The sequence below is a fragment of the Talpa occidentalis genome, unplaced genomic scaffold (assembly GCF_014898055.3).
Source record: "Talpa occidentalis isolate TD23 unplaced genomic scaffold, MPIMG_talOcc4v2.1 talOcc4.16, whole genome shotgun sequence".
NCBI classification, from domain to species: domain Eukaryota; kingdom Metazoa; phylum Chordata; class Mammalia; order Eulipotyphla; family Talpidae; genus Talpa; species Talpa occidentalis.
Window position 1 is genome coordinate 72,106,315 of NW_023601653.1, and position 19,698 is coordinate 72,126,012.

General features: G+C 43.7%; 1 protein-coding gene across 5 annotated transcripts in view; it reads right to left on the reverse strand.

Annotated features, from left to right (window-relative positions):
- The window catches only part of PRMT8 (protein arginine methyltransferase 8), an 87,167-nt gene that overhangs the window by 35,177 nt on the left and 32,292 nt on the right, over positions 1-19,698 (reverse strand). For 4 of the 5 annotated variants that reach the window (XM_054696516.1, XM_037514532.1, XM_037514533.2 and 1 more), the window contains exons 2-3: positions 14,647-14,832; positions 1,209-1,364 (exon numbers count right to left, since the gene is read on the reverse strand). In XM_054696516.1, coding sequence (XP_054552491.1) covers positions 1,209-1,364; positions 14,647-14,832 — 342 coding nt within the window. The other variant, XM_037514536.2, reaches the window with a different exon arrangement.

The window sequence follows — 19,698 nt, forward strand, 5'->3', positions numbered from 1 at the left end:
TTGAGATGTGCCAGTCCCACAGCTGGAGGGCAGGGGCAGGAGCCTCCTGGCAGCTCCTTGGCTGGAGCCCCCCCACCCCCACCCCTGTCTTGCAAGGTGGTGACCGGCCGCCCTGCCTCTCCCTGCTCAGCCCTCACTCCCTGTGCCCCCTCCCAGAGCTGAAGGGGCCTCGCAGACAGCACGGGGAGAGAAGGCAGGGACCACGGGCATCACCAGACGCAGTGAGCTCATTTAAAGTAGAGTCTGTCCCTTCCCTGAAGGAGGATGCTATCCCCGGCCCCTGTGGGCAGCTAAGGGCATCTGCAGGCTCTAGCCAACCTGGGCGCCCAGCTGAATGCGCTGAGACCCCCCTGAAAGCTGCTCAGCTCCCCTGGCCTGCTCCCTCTGTCAATGGCCTGTCTTGTGCATGTGCTAGGGTTTGATTATCATTTCCCTTTAATTTTGATCAAAATAATTCTCATTTTCCAGTCATATTGCCACTGTATTTTCAAATGTCAGCCATGGCTCAGAGTGCTTCTCTTTCAGTTTCTCCCCAGCTCCAGACACTCCCACACCGCCACCCCATCAGGCTGTATACAGAGACTCTTGGGGGCTGGAGGAAGGCTGGGGGGTGTCCCCAGGGTCAGCTTTCACCAGGAGAGGTTGCAGCAGCCAGAGCAGCAAAATCTACACCTACCAACTGGTCCTTTAGCAAATAAAGGAAGAGGCTCTTGTTATTGACTTGGGCCCGTCCCAACTATACTAATAAACTCTGAGCACTTGACATATACCAGGCGCCGTTCTAAGTAGTTTACGTGTGTGTGAAGCTCATCTACTCCTCACAGTCACCAAAGTAGTTATCACTCCCATTTTGTAGATGGGGAAACTGAGGTGCAGTGAGTGAACAGTTCGTGGTCACCTCTGGTGAGTGGAAGAGCAGGGAGTCAGAGCAGAACTCACATGTGTGACCCCCCCCCCCAAGGTGACAACAGATATGAGCCCTCTGAGGTAATTGCACAGGGATGGTTCCTAAAAAAATCCAAAATCATTCACAAATGTCCATCAGTGGTTGCCAGGGCGAGGAGCCAGGAGCAAGCCCAGGGGCAGGGAGCCACAGGAGCTTGCCCCACCTCCTAAGAATCACACCTGATTTTCTCTACTCCTCCCCCAGGCTCTGCGGGCAGGGGTGGCGTGTGGAGGTCAGCGCGAAGAAGGGAGTACATGCTCACCCCAAACACCTTCTTGGCCCCTGCTTTGGCAGCAAACATGGAAAGGATGCCGGTGCCACTCCCAACATCCAGCACCACTTTGTCCTTGAACACGTGCTTGTTGTGGTACATGGAGTTCCGGTAAGTGAGGGTCCGCACCTCGTCCTTCAGCATTTCCTGTACAGAAGGAAAAGAGAGGCAATGTCGAGGTATGCAGGGTGCCTGGGACTGCACCAGGTCACAGGCCCCATGGTGTTCCCGCAAAACCTTCCAGGATCTCAATGATGTCATTAGGAGGTGTACCGGCACAGTCACATTCTCCTCCCTTAAAACTCTGCCCAAGGACATGAAGAAGAACTCATGTGCAGACCTGGAAAAGTCCCAATTTACCAAAAAAAAAAAAAAAAAAGGATAATTTAAAAAAAAGGAAGGCTCAGGACAACATGAGAGATTTAAGTTAGACCTAAAGCAGGACTTTCTGCCATAAGGAGAGAATTATAGTTGAATAGGTTATTAAAGAAGGGGTTTTTGTATGTGTTTTATTATTGCTTGCTTGTTTTTAAAGAATAGAAAACATTAACCACCTTTATTCAATGTTATTTAACTGTTTTGTGGGTAAGAAAAAATTAGATCAGTTGTTATAACTGTCTCCAGCCCAGGGAGAACTTGGTTCATCTATGTATGGTGATGAGGCAGGGATCTTCATCTAGTCAAAGTATCCACCAACACTTATGACTAACTCATCACCAATAGTAGTGGATTTTCTTTTTGGTATGATTTTAAGAAAATGACTTGCACTCAATACCAAGCACGATTTTAAATGTAAGACTTTTGGCAAATGTACATCTGTGTAACCACTACCATGGTCAAGATGCAGAATATTTCCATTACCTCAGTAAGTCTTTCCTGCCCATTGGCAAGTAGGTCTCACCTCCTCTCCCATCACCAAAGCTTCCTTCTGCCTGTTTTAGAATGTCTGACAAATTGCATCACACTGTATGCACACTTTGACGTCTGGTTTCTTTCCTCAACAGAAGGTCTTTGAGATTCATTCATTTTATTGCATGTATACAAGGTTTGTTCCTTTATTCCTGTTCTTGTTGAATCATATTGCATTGTATTTTCTTTTCTTTTTTGTGTGTGTGTGTGTGTTATTTTACAGGTTTTCTAGCATAAAGGCTATTCTTTTTTAAATATTTTATTATTTTATTTTCTTACATTGTTGTTCATATTGTATGAACATACCACAATCCATTCACTTGTTGACGGATATTTGAATTGTTATAAATAAATAAAACTGTGGCAGACATTCTTGTAGAAGTATTTTTGAGGATATAGGTTTTCATTTCACCTGGGTGAGTAATTTGGTTTGCTAGTTTTAGGGTAGGTGTTTAATTTCATTTGAAATTACCAAACAGTTTTCTAAAAATAGTCATATAATTATTTTATGATCCCACCAGCAATGTTCAATGGCTTCACATGACAGCAACTCAGTACTATCACTCTTTCTCATTTCAGTCATTCCATTTGTGTTCTTGAATATTTGTCTTTTCCTTATTGAATCTGAAATATTTTATAAAATCCGGAAACAAATCCTTTGTCAAATATGCAAATATGCATATGCATATTCTGATTCTGAGTATCTTCTTCCAATCTGTGATTTGCCTTTTTCTTTTCTTTTTTTTTTTTTTTTAAAAGTTTTATTTTATGGATACAGTCAGAAGCGCGGGAGGGTGAGAGAATTCACCAGCGCCAGAGTGGGGAGCAGAGCAGGCAGAAGGACCGAAGTACACTGCTGAGGGGAGCAGCGGGCGGCAGGAGAGGTCTGCGCGCCATGTGGGCCCCTCCTCCGGTGGCCGGGGAGCAGCCGGGGATCGAACCGGCGCTGCAGAGGCTGTGGGCAGCTTCGCAATCCAGCGCTCAACCGCTGCGTCACCGGGGAGGCCCCGCCTTTTTATTTTCTTAATATTGCCTTTTGAAATACTGCCTTTTTATTTTGATATAGACTGTTTTCTTTTTCTTTATGATTAGAATTGTGTCCTACCTAATCTTTTTGCACCCTAACATTACAAATATAGTCTCTTGTTTTCTTCCAGAAGTTTTATAGTTATGGCTTTTATTTTTAGGCCTATGATTCATGTCAAATTGATTTTTTGCATATGGTACAATTTAGGGGTAGGAAGTAATTTTTTTTTTACAAATAGGTGGATCAAGCATTATTTGCTGAACAGACTATCATTTCCCCAATTGAATGATATTTCTACTTTCATCAAAAATCTATTGATTGTATAAGGGTGACCGCCTTGATCTAACAATATGCAAAACCAACAATAACTTGATTACTGTAGCTTTACATTAACTTGGACATAAAGTAGAGTGATTCCTCCAACTTAATTCTTGTTTTACAAGCTTATTTTTATGTTCCTAGATTTTGGATTTCCATGTCCATCCTAGAATAAGCTTATTAATTCATGTAGAATATCATCCCAGAATTGATTGAAGTTATACTGAATCGAGAGATCATTTTGAGGAAGAATTGACATTTTAGCAATACTGAGCCTCAAAACAAAAAAGCATGATACAGCTTTCCTTTAATTTCTCTCTGCAATGATTTATTTTCAGCATAGAGGTCTGACACTTTGTTCAAAACATTTATTCTTAACTATCTTACTTTATGTTATTGTATATGTTGCTGCATATAAGGTTGAGCTATATTTATTGAATTTGTATTTTGTACTCTTGTTTCCATTAATTCTAATAGGATTTTTTTATAGTTTCTGGTAGATTCCTTTTCTTTCTATGTGAAAAGTCTTTCACTTGTGAATGAAGGCAACCTTACTTCTTTTTTCTTATCTGTATATCTTTTACTTTTTGTTCTTTTCACTTGCTTTATTGCACTGGCAAGGACTGCCATGCAGTAAAATGTTGAATAGAATTGGAGATGATAGACATCCTTCCTGTGTTCCAATGACATATGGATGTCACTACTGAGTATAATTTCATCTGTAGGTTTCCCATAATGTCTCTTATCAGATTGGATGAAGAAGTTCTCATTTCTAATTTGCTGAGAGTTTTCATCATAAATGAAATGACATGTGACTTTTCTCTTTTATTCTATTTATGGGTTGAAATCCCTAACTTGGTTTCAATTGTTGATCCAACATTTTGTCATGATTTATTGTCCTTTCTAAATATTGCTAGGTTTTATTTACTAATATTTTGTTGAAGATTTTTTTAATCTATATTTATAGGGGATATTGATCGTAAAATGTGTTATCGTCTCATATATTTTCTGAAAAAAAAAATTGTGGGAAATTGGTATTTTTCTTCCTTAAATGTTTAACACAGTTCACTAGTAAAACTATCTGGACCTGGTGTCATTTTTGTGGGAAGATATTTTAAATTGTGAATTCAATTTATTTAATACAGGTTTATTTTGGATTCCTCTGTGTACTTGCATCAGTTCTAACAAAAATTTTTTCCAAGGATTTATCCATTTCAGCTAAAATATCAAGTTTATGGGCATACCACTGCCATCATATTTTCTAATTTCTTGTTGAATATATGTTCTGTAATAATGTTCTTGCCTTAATTTGTCACATTATAACTTGTGTTTTCTCTAATTTCCCCCCCCCCATTCAGTTTAACGAGGTGCTATCAATTCAATTAGTGTTTTCAAACACCAACTTTTAGCTTTGTTGATTATCTCTAATGCTTGATTTTGACCTCATTGTTTTATGCTTTCATTTTTATTATTCCTTCTTTCAACTTACTTGGTTTATTTGTTCTTTCCCTAACTTCATAGGGTGGAAATTTTGATCACTGATTTTATACCTTTCTTTTTATCTAATATAAGCATTTGCAAACTAAAAATGCCAAGGATGTCTCTTTTTAAGAGCTCTACCCTCAAGACTGCATTACCTTCCTGAGATCCCACCCCCTCCAACACCATCACAATAGGGGTTAGGAATTAAACATGTTAATTTGGGTGGGAGGGAACATAAATACTCAGTCTATAGCACTGGATTTTCACTAATATCCAGTTTGGGATATTTTCTACTTTCTCTTACAATTTTTTCTCTGACCCTGTTCTCAGTGCTGTTTAATCTCTAAACACTTGAAGATTTTCTAGATAATTTATTGGCTTTGGTTTCTAATTAATTCTGTTACCCAAAAGGAAACATAGTGTTTGTTTCAATCTTTTGAAATTTATTGTGATTTGTTCATGACCCAGCATATGGCCTCAGTGAATGTTTCAATGTATGTTTTCCTTTAAAAGGGTGTGTATTTTGCGATTTGGGCATGCAATGTTTTATAAATGCTAACTAGTTCAAGTTGTTTGACTGTGTTGTTCAAATTTTTTACATTCTTATTGATATTTTTGTATATTTGTTCCATTAACTACCAACAGAAAAGTGTTAAAAATATTTACCTATGGCTGGGGATATGTTGGGTTTTTTTTTCTCTCTCTCTATAATACTGCAGAGTTTGCTTCATGTTTTTGAAGCTCTGTGCACACATGTGTTTTGGCTTTGTAGCATGTCACCTTGGCCAGTCTGAACTACAGTTCTAAGAATTCTCTTTTTATGTTTCCAGTGAAGTTGAGTCACAAGGAAGACGCTTGCAAAATCTGGAAGGTACCAAGGAACCAAGAAACATTTTGTAGTGCATTGCTGGCATGTTGATTCTCCTTACTGGAACGAAGCAGCAACTAAGCCTATAATTGCTCTACCTTTTCTTTCGGTTTCTCTGGCTCCTAGCACAGGTGTGTGTATTTAGCTCCATGGAGAAACACCTCCATCTAGATAGCTTAAAATATAGAATGGACATAGAATGAACAATAGAATGGACATGCATTTCAGTCTGTCCTAAAAGGTTTCAAGCTTATGCCTATGGATTCTAGCTACTTCTGGATTTTTCCCTTATTTTACATTCATGTTTCTATGCTGAGGACCTGCTCTGTGGGCTTCAAACTCTAGCATAAGACACGGAGACACAGCTTTACATAATTACAAAGCAAATTTCCTGCATGCCAGTCATAAATTCACATTCTCTCTCTCTCTCTCTCTCTCTCTCTCTCTCTCTCTCTCTCTCTCACACACACACACACACACACACACACACACACACACACACAAGTTGGAATTGCTTTATACTGGATCTACTTCCTTGGTTAAACCATGGCTGATACAGAATTTGTTAATAAGAATATCTCCTAAAGAAAACATGATCTAAGAATGTGTTCTTTGAATTGGTTCTGAATTTTCTGAAATTGAATCTCTAATCTTATTAAAGTCACTAGTGACAACATTGCCATTGGTAAAAGAAGGCACTGGGGGTCAACAGCATGAAATGGCAGAGGACTTAATCAAAATATCAGCATTAGGTGCCAGTAACAAAGTACCTGGCAGAGAAGACACTGATGACCAAGCATTTGCTACCTCAGAATATTTTAGTTGAAATTCCAAAGTATAAGGAGATAGATTGAATGGTTGGCTGCTCCAAAATATACTTGAGAACTTGGAGAAAGAAAATGATGAGCTCAGAGATTTAAATTCCCAGCTCAAGGTCCACATTCATCACCTGAAAGATTCTCTAAAGAAAAAAAAAAAGCACCTATTTACTGTAGATGCAGTGCCAAGATTTCTGAAACCAAATCCAAAGTCTAATCCTGCAAGTGCCTGAATTACAAAACAAATTAACTCCCATCTTTGCAGGGTCTTTATGTTAAGGTTGAGGCATCAATTAGGAAGAAACAGGATCCTGAAAATTGGAATGAGAACACATGGGCAAATGCTGATGAAGCTGGTACCACAAGCCCCTAAACTACAATCTTTTTCCCCAGTAAAAGCACCTTCTATTTCTCCCAGGGATAGGGGTTGCGGAGAGAGTTGGGACTTAGTGTTCCTTTTCCTGAAGAATTTTATTGGTGTGTCTCCTTTGAGGTATTGCCTGCAAGACAACTGTTGATTCTTCTCAGGAGCTACTTCCACCAACCTTCTGTGTTATAAAAGGCCTTAAAGGATGAGGTACAAAGTGTGACTTATGTGGACACATGAAGAGGTATGATGCACACCATGAAATTTCTATTTTATACAGATTAAAACCTGGGGAATAGGTATGGAAGTATATGATTAGGGCCTGGGATCAATGCAGAAGGAATAGAAGGATTAAGTCAAGTTTATTGATAGAGGCTCACTAAGCAGAGATTCTGGATTTGTTATTTTAACTCCAGGGACTTGAAATATCTCTACCTATTGGCTTGGTTGGATGACTGAAGCATGGTCCTAACGTGAACCTATACTGAATGAGGATGAAATGCCAGAATTTCTTTGGCATGCTGAAGAGGAAGGTATGCAAAGACTTAGGGAGAATGGTATGTTTAAGTACATTTATCACATGACACCTATTCACCAAGGCCAGAGGAGACCCCTTTCACTACAGATGTGAGAGCTAAACTTGGGGGTGAGGGTCTGGCGTCCCCAAAGAGCTCCTGTAGTTGTTCTTCTCTATAGGTCAGAAATTACAATGAGAAATATTGAGATTCAACCAAGATCCCGAAAACAATGAGAATAATATCAAACTGGGATTCTGGGGCAGCAGAGGTCAAACTGCAGCACTTATCACCAAAGATGAAGTAGGTGTGGCTAGCATAAAAGTCATAGGAGCCAAAGTAGAATTCAGAATAGTCTACCTTACAAGAACCCGTGGTGGTAGTTAATGGATTAGTTCATCAGTGTCACTAGAAAAGAAATAGATGGGAAGCACACTACATCCTTACTTGATCTGTATAAGCAGGAAAGTCATAGGTCTGGTGATTCTGGCATGAATAACCAAAACAAAATGTGGGTCCCTCAATCAATTCCCAGAGTGGAGCCAGTACACAGACCAAGAACTCCTTGAATGAAGGAAAGCCCTATTACATTGCCAAATATGTATACTGTTAATCTTTCTTCTAATCTTCCCCCAAGAGGATCTGCAGCCATTTGCCAGGGTGGTTGCATTGGAGAAAAGAAAATAAACACTATTTCAAAGGTTATTGGACAATGACTGACTGACACGCATTCCATGAGTCCCATTACTCTAGGAGACTAGTTCCATGAGACCCACACCTCCATTCAAGCTGCCTGTTTGGCTCATGCAGAGACAGACGTGGATCTTGGGAGTGAGCATGTATTGTCATAAACATAATCAGGCGATGATCCCAGTTGCAGTCACTGTTTCTGATATGGCTTCATTGCTTGAGCAAATCAAAACAGAAGGGTTGTAGTGTTTTTATCAGTTTTTGAAATTTATCCACCTATATTTCATCAAATATTTTCCTGTCCCACTCGTTTCATTCTCCTCTGAAATGTGATCACTCACATGCTTTACCACTTGATTCTGTCCCACAAGTTGTTGAGGCTCTGTTCACTTCTTGGCAATTTTTTTTTCTCTCCATGCTCCAGTTTGGATGATTTCTATTCACCTGTGCTACACACATAGCTCTTTTCTTCTATATATCCTAGCTATTATTAACCCCATCCCATGAATATTTGGTTTCGATTCTGTATTTTTCAGTTATAGGATTTCACCTAAAATATCTATCTTCTTTTGATATTTAAAAAAAAATCATATTTGTTATCAAAACTACCATGAGATACCATCTTACACCAGTGAGAATGGCACATATTAAAAAAACTAGCAACAACAAATGCTGGCAAGGGTGTGGAGAAAAAGGAACTCTTCTGCACTGTTGGTGGGAGTGCAAACTGGTCCAACCACTGTGGAAAGCTGTGTGGAGATTTCTGGACCTACTAAACATAGAACTTCCATATGATCCAGCAATTCCACTCCTAGGTATTTACCCAAAGGACACAGAAACATCAATTCCAAAGAACACCTGCACCCCTATGTTTATAGCAGCACTGTTTACAATAGCTAAGCTTTGGAAACAGCCCAAATGCCCAAAAATAGATGACTGGATCAAGAAGATGTGGTACATATATACCATGGAATATTACTCAGCATTCAAAAAAGATAAACACATGCAGTTTGCAGCAACATGGATGGAGCTGGAAGGGATCATGCTCAACGAAATAATCCAGAAAGAAAAAGAGAAATACCGGATGGTCTTGCAACAGGGTGGTCCCCAGGAAAGGGGGAGGTTCCCTGCCCCACCCAAGGGAGGGTGGAGCTGAGCAGGAAGAGGAGAAGCTGCAGAAGAGACTGAGGAAGGAAGAAGCAGGATGGCGCAAGGAGACCTGGAGGAGGCGCATGGAGCCTAGAGACACGTGAAGAAACTGCGCTTGTCTTTTGGTCGTGGACTGGGTGACACAGATGTGGGTGAGACCCGTGGGGAGGTGACAATGGCAGCTTTTATCTTGATGTTGATTTTGCTCTTTTCCTTCTGGGCTTGTCCAGTTCTTTGTGACCCTTTTCTGTGGGTCCCCACTGGAAGATGCTTTAGACTTGTGGCAGGCTTTGGGGCCTTGTTCTGGGCCAATCCCATATGGATGGACTTTTACCCACGAGGGGACGGGTAACTTTGGGTGCTTCATTTAGAAACTAGACTCTTTGCCTTACCTGTATTGTTTCCTAGTTTTATTAAAGTTCCTTCCCATTAAAGTCTCATATGTTTTGTGTTGATGCGGCGGATGGCAGAACCCATTTAGAATAGGCAGGTTTGCGGGGCTTGGGCTACCCCTCTCCCTGTCCTATAACAGTCTCACTCATAGCAGGAATCTAGAAAACTTAAATAAGGGACCAGGAAAAAGAATAACTATAAGAAAGAAAATATCAAAATCAACAAACAACTATGAACCAGAGACACTCTGTGGGGGTTGGGGGGCAGGGAAAGGAGGGCTTGGGGTCAAAATAAGGGGGTTGTAATTGTATGGGGAATAGAAAAATAAAATTTAAATAATTCAAAAAAATCATATTTGTTAGAGTCTTTTATAAGTCTGACCTCTGAGCTATCTATGGATCTGTTTCTATTCACTGATTTTTCTCTTGAGTATGGGGCAAATGCTCCTATTTCTTCACTTGTCTTATCATTTTTATTTCATACCATAGGGGGTGGTGTCTAAGGAACAATAGTAGACCAAGTTAGTTTTTTGTTGTTATTGTTGGTTTTCCCAAAGGAGATGTCATTTTCTTGCTCAGGCTAGAGTGAAGGGCTGGTCATTGGAGCCAATCTGGAGTTGTTCAGGTTTCAGATCGGGCTGTGACTTTAATCCCTTTATCAAGGCCTTGGAATTCAACCTTAAAGGGCTGAAAGATCTTGTTTTCGCTTTTCAACTCAATCAATACTTCCTGTGCTGCCTCAGGGGTTCCTACATTTAATCATATTAGAAGTTGAATAAGGTGAGAGTTTGGGTAGATTCCATTCCCTTCTGACTCTAAATACTTTGAAAGTATTTCTCTTTCCAGAATATCTCTGGGGCTGAATGCTATAAGACTGCTAGTCCTCAAAATGGCAAGACCTCAAAACTGTCAGAGAGCAAGACGATATCCCCATGCCCAGGCTCCGGGCATGGTGCGTTGCCAATGTGCTATAAAGAGGAATACGGCAGAGCATTGGGATTGAAGGATTGAATACAACCATGCTGGAGTCTTTTCACATCTTAGCTCTGGTGCCTTTTGATTTCTCTGACCCAGAACATCATTTAGCTTTCTATGTCTCAATGTCCTCATCTGGAAAATAAGCAGTAATAGCTCCTATTTGGTAAGGTTGCTGTGATGATTGAATAAATACAGTAAGTGTTACCAAAGTGTTAGCTCTGACTCTTTGTGACAATCATGTCCCTTTCATCCACATGAGGAAATAGTTGAGGGTGAGCCAGGTATGGAGGCAAATAACAGCAAAGTTTTCAAAAACCTCTCCATCATAGCCATAGCTAAAAGTCCTAAGTTCCTTTCTGATGCAATTAAATTGGGCCAGTACCTATTGTTGCTAAAGGGGAGCTCTACAGAATCCCTCCTCCCATCCATTCATTTCCTCCTGTTTCATCTTTTGCTCTTTCTTTCATTCCTTAAGGCTCCAGACTGCAGGAGTCTTGTGTCTAAACGTTCAAGTTCTGGCACAAGAGTTCTGACTTAACAAGACTCCCTCTACTTGGCCTGCCAAAAGAAAAGGCACTCTACCCTTCCTCCAATTTACTTCAATCATCGCTAGGAGAAGAGCATGAAGTCTCCAGACTCTTCAAACAGGATCATGTCACTATTGAAAACGGTTCCTGGCCAGAGCAGCAGAGAACTTTGTCTCTCAGCTGCCTGGCCTGTAAACATGTGGTAGCACATTGACAAATTGCTGGGAAATGAAGACCTGAAGACTCTCAAAAGGATCTGCAGCAAGATTGTCAAAAGAGGAGAGCTGGCAGGGAGTAGGATTGGTGCCCAGGAATTCTTCTGGTGACTGAGGCACTGCACCCAGGGCCAGTGGGTTATCAAAGATGCTGCAAATTCAGAGCTGGGATCAGGGTGCTTGTGGGGCTGGCCCCTCCCCTCTGAATAGAGGTCTCCATGAGCTCACAGCTGTCACTTCAGCTGCTGTCCAAGATACCACTCTTCTCAGAGAAGCTCTGTGATGGGTACAAGGTCACTATCCTCTTCCCCAGCCCATGTCCTCTGGAGGCTGAGTACCGATGGTTTCTGGACACAGTCACAGGGTGAAGGAACAGAATTGTCCAGAATCACCTCCTGATGTGCTTCCTCAGGCCCCCCACAGTGCCCTCCCCTGTGGTCTGTATTTACAGATGAATCAAACCCAATCCGTCCACACCATGTTTCCTAAACACTCATTGATCACTATTAATCAGAAGCTGGCCACACTGCTGCCCACATGAGCATCTTGTTAATGATAGAAGGAGACTGCCAAATGGCCAGCTTGGCTCGGATGGCAAGTATGGGTCTTGCCCAGACTGAGGAGGCAAAGGCATTGTCACAAGCCGTCTGGCATAAAAGGGAGATCCCCTGTGCTTGATAACGAGAAGTGAGCATGCCCTCTCCCTGCAAGGAACAATGTTGAGAGTTCCTCCACGTGCCCTGGCTGCCTCTTGTACCAGATAATCTGGGAGGCCAAATACAACTAGAGGGAAGCCTCAGAGGTGAAGGTAGCTTAACCGGGTGGATCTCCTTTACAGGACCTGTGCATTTCCCAGAAGCCAGCAGCAAGAGATGCCCCAGCAGCAGCAGCAGCAGCAGCAGCAGGAGAAATTTAAGTTAGATGTCCAGAAGCACTTTCTGATGCAAAAGGTTGCTAAAAACTATTGTAGAACAGCCTACAAAGCAAAGAAATGTTATCTATGACCCACAGATCCTTGGCTCCACATGTATAGCTCAGGCTACACTATGCTCATGTGCAAGTTCAATTTTTCTACTAACACACCAAATTGAGGGACTCTGACAGTATTTATTTGGTGACACTGGGTGTCATCTTGCAGTGGAAGTCACAGCCTCCTGGATGCCTGGTTCTGGTGCTGGCCAGACATTCCCTGTGTGCGGATACTAGCAGGCATGTCAGTAAATCTTTGGGTTAAAGGCTGGCGAACCAAGTCCTAGCCCAGCAAGGACTTAGCAGCGTCCGAGAATCTATCAGACTCCTCTAAGGTCAGGGGAGCCTGAAGAGGGAGGGTGGGGAGCATAAGATTCCTTGCTGTTGGTGACTTTCTAACAGGTGGATTTCAGGCCCAAGGGGAGGCATTTTAGGACCCCTAGAACTGCTCTCTCCTACCAGAAATCTGTCTTGAAATAGGTGCCCATAACCACAGGCCTGTCAGAATTTGCCACGGGGAGATGCTTTCATTAAAGGCAAGGTCTTGAAGAGGGAGAGCACTTGAAGGAGTACTTCCTGACTCCCAGAGCCTCTTCCAAGCCCAGGACAGGGCTCCAGGCTCCAGTCTAACTTCCACCCCAATAGGGAACAGGGGCACTAGCCAGCAGACTCATCAGACCTGAGAGGGCTTTTGATCTACCAGAGTATCAGGCTTGGCTGCCCGGGTCCTGCAGGGCCAGGACCCCCAGAACTGAATGCAGGGCCCTATCCTCCTTGCAGTCCCCAGGCCCAACCATTCTATCTGGAGAGAAATTCTCAGGGGCTAAACCTCAAGTGTCCCTGGTGTAAATGGGCCCCCAAGTCTAGAAATAATGGGAAACCCCTTCTCCATATGGAATTGCAAAGAAACCTGCAGAAGCAAAGAGCTTCCAGAAAGAAAGACCTGTTTTAAAACCTACATGTCTTAGTAGTTGGGGACAAAGCCCCCCCCCGCCCCCCCCTCCCGGACCTGAAATGTCAAGGTTCAGTTTCTAACTCTGCCAGTTATTAGCTGGGATTTTGCATACAAAGGAACCAGCAAGGATGTACGAGGAGGGACTTGGTTCTTAACATCTCACTTGCTCATCTGCAAAATGAGGACAAGCAATAATACCAACCTCATAGAGTTGGCCTGAGGAATAAGTAAATGAACAATATAAAATGCTTGGAACAACACCCAGCATGTGCTAATCACTCAAAAACCACACACACACAAAAAAAAATTTGCTGGTTCTCATTATCAAAGGCACTTCTGGCAACAGCAGTATCGCCATTTCGATACAGAAGGGCTTACAGAAGCATCTATTGGAAGGGAGCTTGAAGATTTATTTTGAAAATGCTTTGCATAACAAGCAAACCTTTGTTCCCTTCTCAATATTTCTTCATACCATTAGGAGATAATAGAAATATTTTCTTCGTAGGGTTCTTAGGAGGAATAAATGAAATGATACAGATAATGTGCTTAGTGCAGTGCCTGGCACCGAGTAAGCATTCTGGGAATGTCATTTGTTTATTTGGGGTGACTTGAGAGTGCTGCAGATTACACCGGGGAGGTGGAGGTAAAAGTACCAGGTCTCTACCCCCACCAGCCATCCACTCCAGTCAGGAAGTCCCTGGGTTAGGCGGCTCTGCTCTGTTCCACAACTAGCATAATCTTCCCTGCTGTGGTAGAAAACAAGCGCTTAGACATCAGAGTTTACTGAGAATCTATCTGGGTATCAGACCTGGACCAGGTTCCCAAGAAGCTTGCTGCATTTCTTTCCCGGGAGGTACTCTTGGATCTCGGGTGAGTCTAAGGGTTCAAGGGTCTAAAGACAGGACACCTTGACCTCCAGAAAGTTCTAGCATCTGCACTTCTAGAGCAAGGACCAAGCACACCCAACCCTCCCCGGATCAGCAAGGCTCAGGATCAGGAGGAGAAATAGAAATCCTAGGCACCTCCTGGCTCTCTTGCACCTAGAGACACTGTTACCTATGCCCCTGCTCCAGGCCTGACGGCGATCTCCTCCCAAGGGGCCCACGGATACAGAGAGGGTCAGGGACAGGGGCCACGGGGAGAACTCACTTTATGACAGCAGAGAGCTGAGTGCATGCTGCCTCAACAAACAATGATGAGACAGCAGGGCCAAGCCGGCCCCGGGCAGCCATCAGCTCGAGAGGGTTTACCTCGTGGATCCCAAAGTGGGCGTAGGAGTCGAAGTAATAATCTCGCGAGGTCATCTCCTCTGGATTCAGCAACTTGGACAACTTGCCCCGTCCTGGGCAGCTGGGTTGGGTGGACACATGATGGACATACTGTGCAGGCTTGGCTGGGACCACAGGCTGAGGGGGCTGCACGGGGGGGCTGCTCACCTGCGGGAAGAGAGGGGAACCTGTATTAACAGCAGCACCTCCTCCTCTGAGATTCACCCCTCCCTCCTCCCTCCAACCAGCCACAGTAGCCACTCCAAAGGGGTTGGTGGTGCCCTGGAGCCTGCTGGCAGATGGGCTGTGATTTGGGGAGAGGTGGTAAGATACTGAAAAGCCAAAAAGACCTGAATTTCATCCAATTCCATTTCTCACTAGCTGGGTGACCTGAGCTATTCAAGGCCTCAGTTTCCAAATCTTTCGCAAAGATGCATCACGTAGCAAGGTGGCAAAGGTGCAGATTTCAGAGCCAGTCTACTGAGCCTTGAAGTGGCTCTGGCACTTGCTAGCTGTGTATAACCATAGGAAAGGTTATTAACCTCTCTGCCTCAGTTTCCCCATCTCCACATTGGGAGTAGTTCCTAGGGTTAGACAAGTTAGCATTGTAAAGTGCTGACAAAGGGATCAAGCACATAGTAGGTGTTTGTTAAACTGAAACGAATCCCACCTGCACCCTTAGGACACCCTTCTCTCCCCTCAAGAGGCAGCCCACAGCCCTTCAAATGCAGGTCTCTTCAGTGCCGGCATCTTACACCTGATGTCTTCCCATCCAGTTTCTGATTCACGCTGTGAGTAACTTCAGCTGAAGCTGATTCTGAACTGTGATCACCGCCACTGACAGTGACCACCTGCCTCTGCCTGCCAATTACTGCCCTTTCTGGGTTCCCCAATCCAAGCATCCAGTCCAGTTCTGCACCCCACTGCTGCTGACCATCACAGGCTAAGGAGAGAAGGGGACCCAGAGGTTCAGACTTCCTTGTGGAAGCCTAGTTCTGCCAGAAGGAAGGAATGCTGCCCACTGAGCTGAGACATCCAAGCACACACTGCATAGCACAAGCCAGAGAGCGGTAGAATTTGAAAATCTAGAGGCGGTAGTACCCGGGAGTGCATGCTCTGGGGCTGGGATCCTGGGTCCTCTCCTTGTTCTAGTGAAAGTAAAAATAGATGCTGAGAGGCAGATGGCAAATCTTGGGATTGTACTTCCTGGCTCTGAAACCCAGCCCTGCACCTAAGGCTGACAAATGTACTTGGGAAGTCACTTGTCACCACCGACAGCATTTAGATACCACTCCCTGCCATATGTAAGTGCTCCATGAGACGATGACGATGACTGTGGTTGCTGTTATTATACGGATGAGACAAACATGTCCCTGTTCTATGCCTCAGTTTTCTCATCTGTAAGCTGGGTCAGCTCAGACTCCAGGAAAGGGAATGGGGATTTCTAGGACAGAGCAAGATCATGAAATCCAAGTGATTCCATCCCTCCATCGTGCAGGAGGCACGGCCCAACACTGCTCTGTGTCCCAGGCTGGAACAGAGTGAGCAGGGAGTATGATGGTCCCATTTTCCTGGTGTATCTAGGCTACAGCCTCTGGGAAATAAACAGGCTTCCCAGTTTAGCAACATCAGATTTCAGGTCGGTGAGATCCGAAGCTGGCTGGCAGAGGCAACCAGGGCTGCCTCATTAGAATGCAGCAGGTGTGCCCACCCTCAGCTTGGGATGTTGGTCACGGTCTCCGGGAGGCTAAAAATAGACTGTGTCAATTGCTCACTCCCGTGCTGGCTGCAGAGTCACCTCTAACATTGAAGAAGGCTCTGTGCATCGAGCTGACCCCAAACTTGACTCTATTTAATACGTTAAAAAGTGACAAAGGCCTAGCTGATCCAGGCATCCTGCACGGTCAAGGTCACGGGGCTCTCCTGTATCCCCTAGCTGCCATTCTGCTCTCACTCCAAGCTCCCATTTTCCATGGGGCTCCCTGAGTCTCTTTCCCCAGCAGACAACTCACACCATGTCTACACGGGCCACACTCTGCATTCATGAGACAGACGGAGTTGCGGATTTGCAGGCACCCAGCTCAGTAACCACAGGTCATGGGGACACAGAGGTGATGATGGCCCAGCCCCTGGTCCCAAAGGCTGTCCGCCCGGTCAGCCTCCTGCAGAAGGGACTTGTGCTCTGCCCATCAGCTGCTAGGTGTGGCCTGTCCCGGAGGGTGGGGTGGGGTGGGAAGAGCAGCGACCCGTGATGCCTGGACACTCAGCTACCTGGGTGTGACTTTTCTTTCCACAGATGCCTGCTGACCCTGTGTGCAGCAAGCTCCCATGGGGGGCCTGTGAAAAAGCAGGTGCTGTAGGGTCAGACCCTCAAAGGACTCTGCTTTCAAGAAGGACTCTAAGACTAGATGATGGAGTGAAGTGTGTTTTACAAGGCAAAACCAAGAAAACTGTACTGAAGTTCAGTTGGATGGTGAAGGATGGAAACCAGAATTGTGGTGATGAGCACATGTGGCATATACAGATGTTGACAGACAGATCTGAACACCTGAAGTCTATAAAATGGTACAAACCAACATGACTTCAAAACCACTAAATGAAAAATAAGAAGAAAGTCAGAAAAGCCTGGGTAGGTGCTGGACTAAGGTGGGGAACTAGGGGATGGATCTGAGAAGGTAAAGGTGGTAGGAGGGAATTCTAGAAGGAGGAGATACCTTGAGCAAAAAGGGAAAGGGAAGCAATGAGCTTATTTGAGAGCAAACTGGCCCAGATCATGGGAGATTTGGTTGGAAGGAAATTATGGCCAGGCTAGGAGGTTGTCACTAAATACATGACAATGAGGGAGCTGCCGGCAGGTGTGACCAGGGAAGTCTACGTTGGCTCAGCTTTAGGAAGATCAGTGTGGTGACAGTGTGAGGGGAACACGAAGGCTGGAAGGACTGGGGTTGGGGAAGCAACCGGTGAACATATGAGGCCATTTTCACAGTCTGGTCAAGAAATAATAAGCACCTAAGCTACCATTGTGTGGAGGGGCTGCCGGTAGAGGAGCTGCAGAAATAGGAGTTGGCAACCGGCGGCACAAAGAGGAGAAGAGAGAAGATGGAATCAAAGATGACTTCAACATTTCAAGCCTGAGTGACTAGGAAAATGGGGGTGACATTAACAGAAATAAGCAAGTCAGCAGGAAGAGCAGGTTAGGGTGGGGGAAATAATGAATTTCAATTTGGATATGTGAAGTTTGAAATGTCATTGAGTCATATAAGAAAAGATGTCTAGCAAGTAGGCAGTAATGCAATCCAGTCAATAAATATCATAAACAAATCTGCAAGGCAAATGAGAACCCGAGAAATCTATTTCTAATCTATAGAGTAGGCGAAGGTTAATATCCTTAACATGGAGAGAGCGCTTATAAAGCAATAAGAAAAGGATGAACATCCCCAATTTAACACTGGTCACAAGATTTAAGAGTTACTTCACATGAGAATAAAACACAAAGGGCAAATTAACATGCAGCAAATGTATTTAATCTCTCTAGGAATAGGGTAACTTTAAATGAAAACCAAAAAAAGGGTGATAATCTTAAACATCCAAATCAGCTTGTCTCCTCCTCAAACTACTAAAACTCTGCATTTCTAAGGATTGCAAGAAAAATAGGTACTTTCATACACTTCCAGTGAGAATGTAAATAAGTGCAGATATTTTTGGAAAATGGCTTGATGAAATGGTGAGTGTTAGAAAAAAAAAAAAAAAGGACAAACTCATTAACCCAGTCATTCCATTTTATGAAATTTATCCTTAAGGAAAGAGTTGAGGATAACTAAGAATGTATAGCTCAGGATTTCATGACATCACTGTCCATCATGGCAAAAAATTAGGAGCCAACCTACACTAACAAAGCTGATCATATAACCCCTGACACAGTCACACAGCAGATCACTATGAGGCCATTTAAAATATCATGGACGATATCTACCCAACGGACACAAAAACACTAATTCAAAAGGGCACCTGCACCCCTATGTTTATTGCACCACTATTTACAACAGGTAAGCTATGGAAGCAACCAAAACACCCAAAAATAGACTAGATCAAGAAGATGTGGTACACATACACCATGGAATATTACTCAGCAATCAAAAAAGATAATCTCATGCCATTTGCAGCAACATGGATGGAGCTGGAAGGGATCATGCTCGGCAAAATAAGCCAGAAAGAAAAAGAAAAATACCGGATGGCCTCACTCATAGCAGGAATTTAGAAATCCTAAATAAGGGATGAGGAAAAAGACTAAATATAATAAAGTCAAAATCAAAATCAACAAGCAACTATAAACCAGAGACACACTACAGGGGGGGAGAAGGGAGTAGGATCAAAACAAGGGTGGTGGGAATTTTATAACCAAGATGAAAATGCATACATTGTGCAAAAATGAAAAATGAATAAATAAAATGTCATGGAAGAGTGTTCAGTAACACAGAAATATGACCTCCATAAACTGTGGGCTGAGGAGGGATGTGGGAGAAGCATGGACAGTGTGATCACATTTTCGAAAGTTTAATGTGCTCCTGCCTATGTGAAGAGAGGGGGCTGGGGGAGGCCCCAGACGGGTGGGGGGATTGTCACGGGGCGTTAGGTCATCTAAACTTCATTCTTTTCTCTCTTGTGCTTGCTTGTATTTTCTAAAATTGAGGCCATTAGTACCTACTACTTTTGTAGATAGCTAAAAATGTAGGAATATTGGAAAAGAAAAGAAAATGTGATCCCAGGCCCTAGAGAGAAGCTGAGGCTGGACTCGGATTTAGAAACCATCAGTACAAAGGGGCGACAAGACATTCACTTAGGAGGGACCCTGGGGAAGGCGCACAGAAGAGGGTGAGGAGGGGCCAGGGAGGAGCCAGGGCGTCCCCCTTGGAGATCTTGAAGACACCAGGGAAACCAGGAAGAGGGGCGTAGGGAGGACATGTCCTCACCCCCCACTTCAGTGACTGCCCTCCTCTGAGGACATGGGACCAAGCATTTAATTCCCATGGCCAG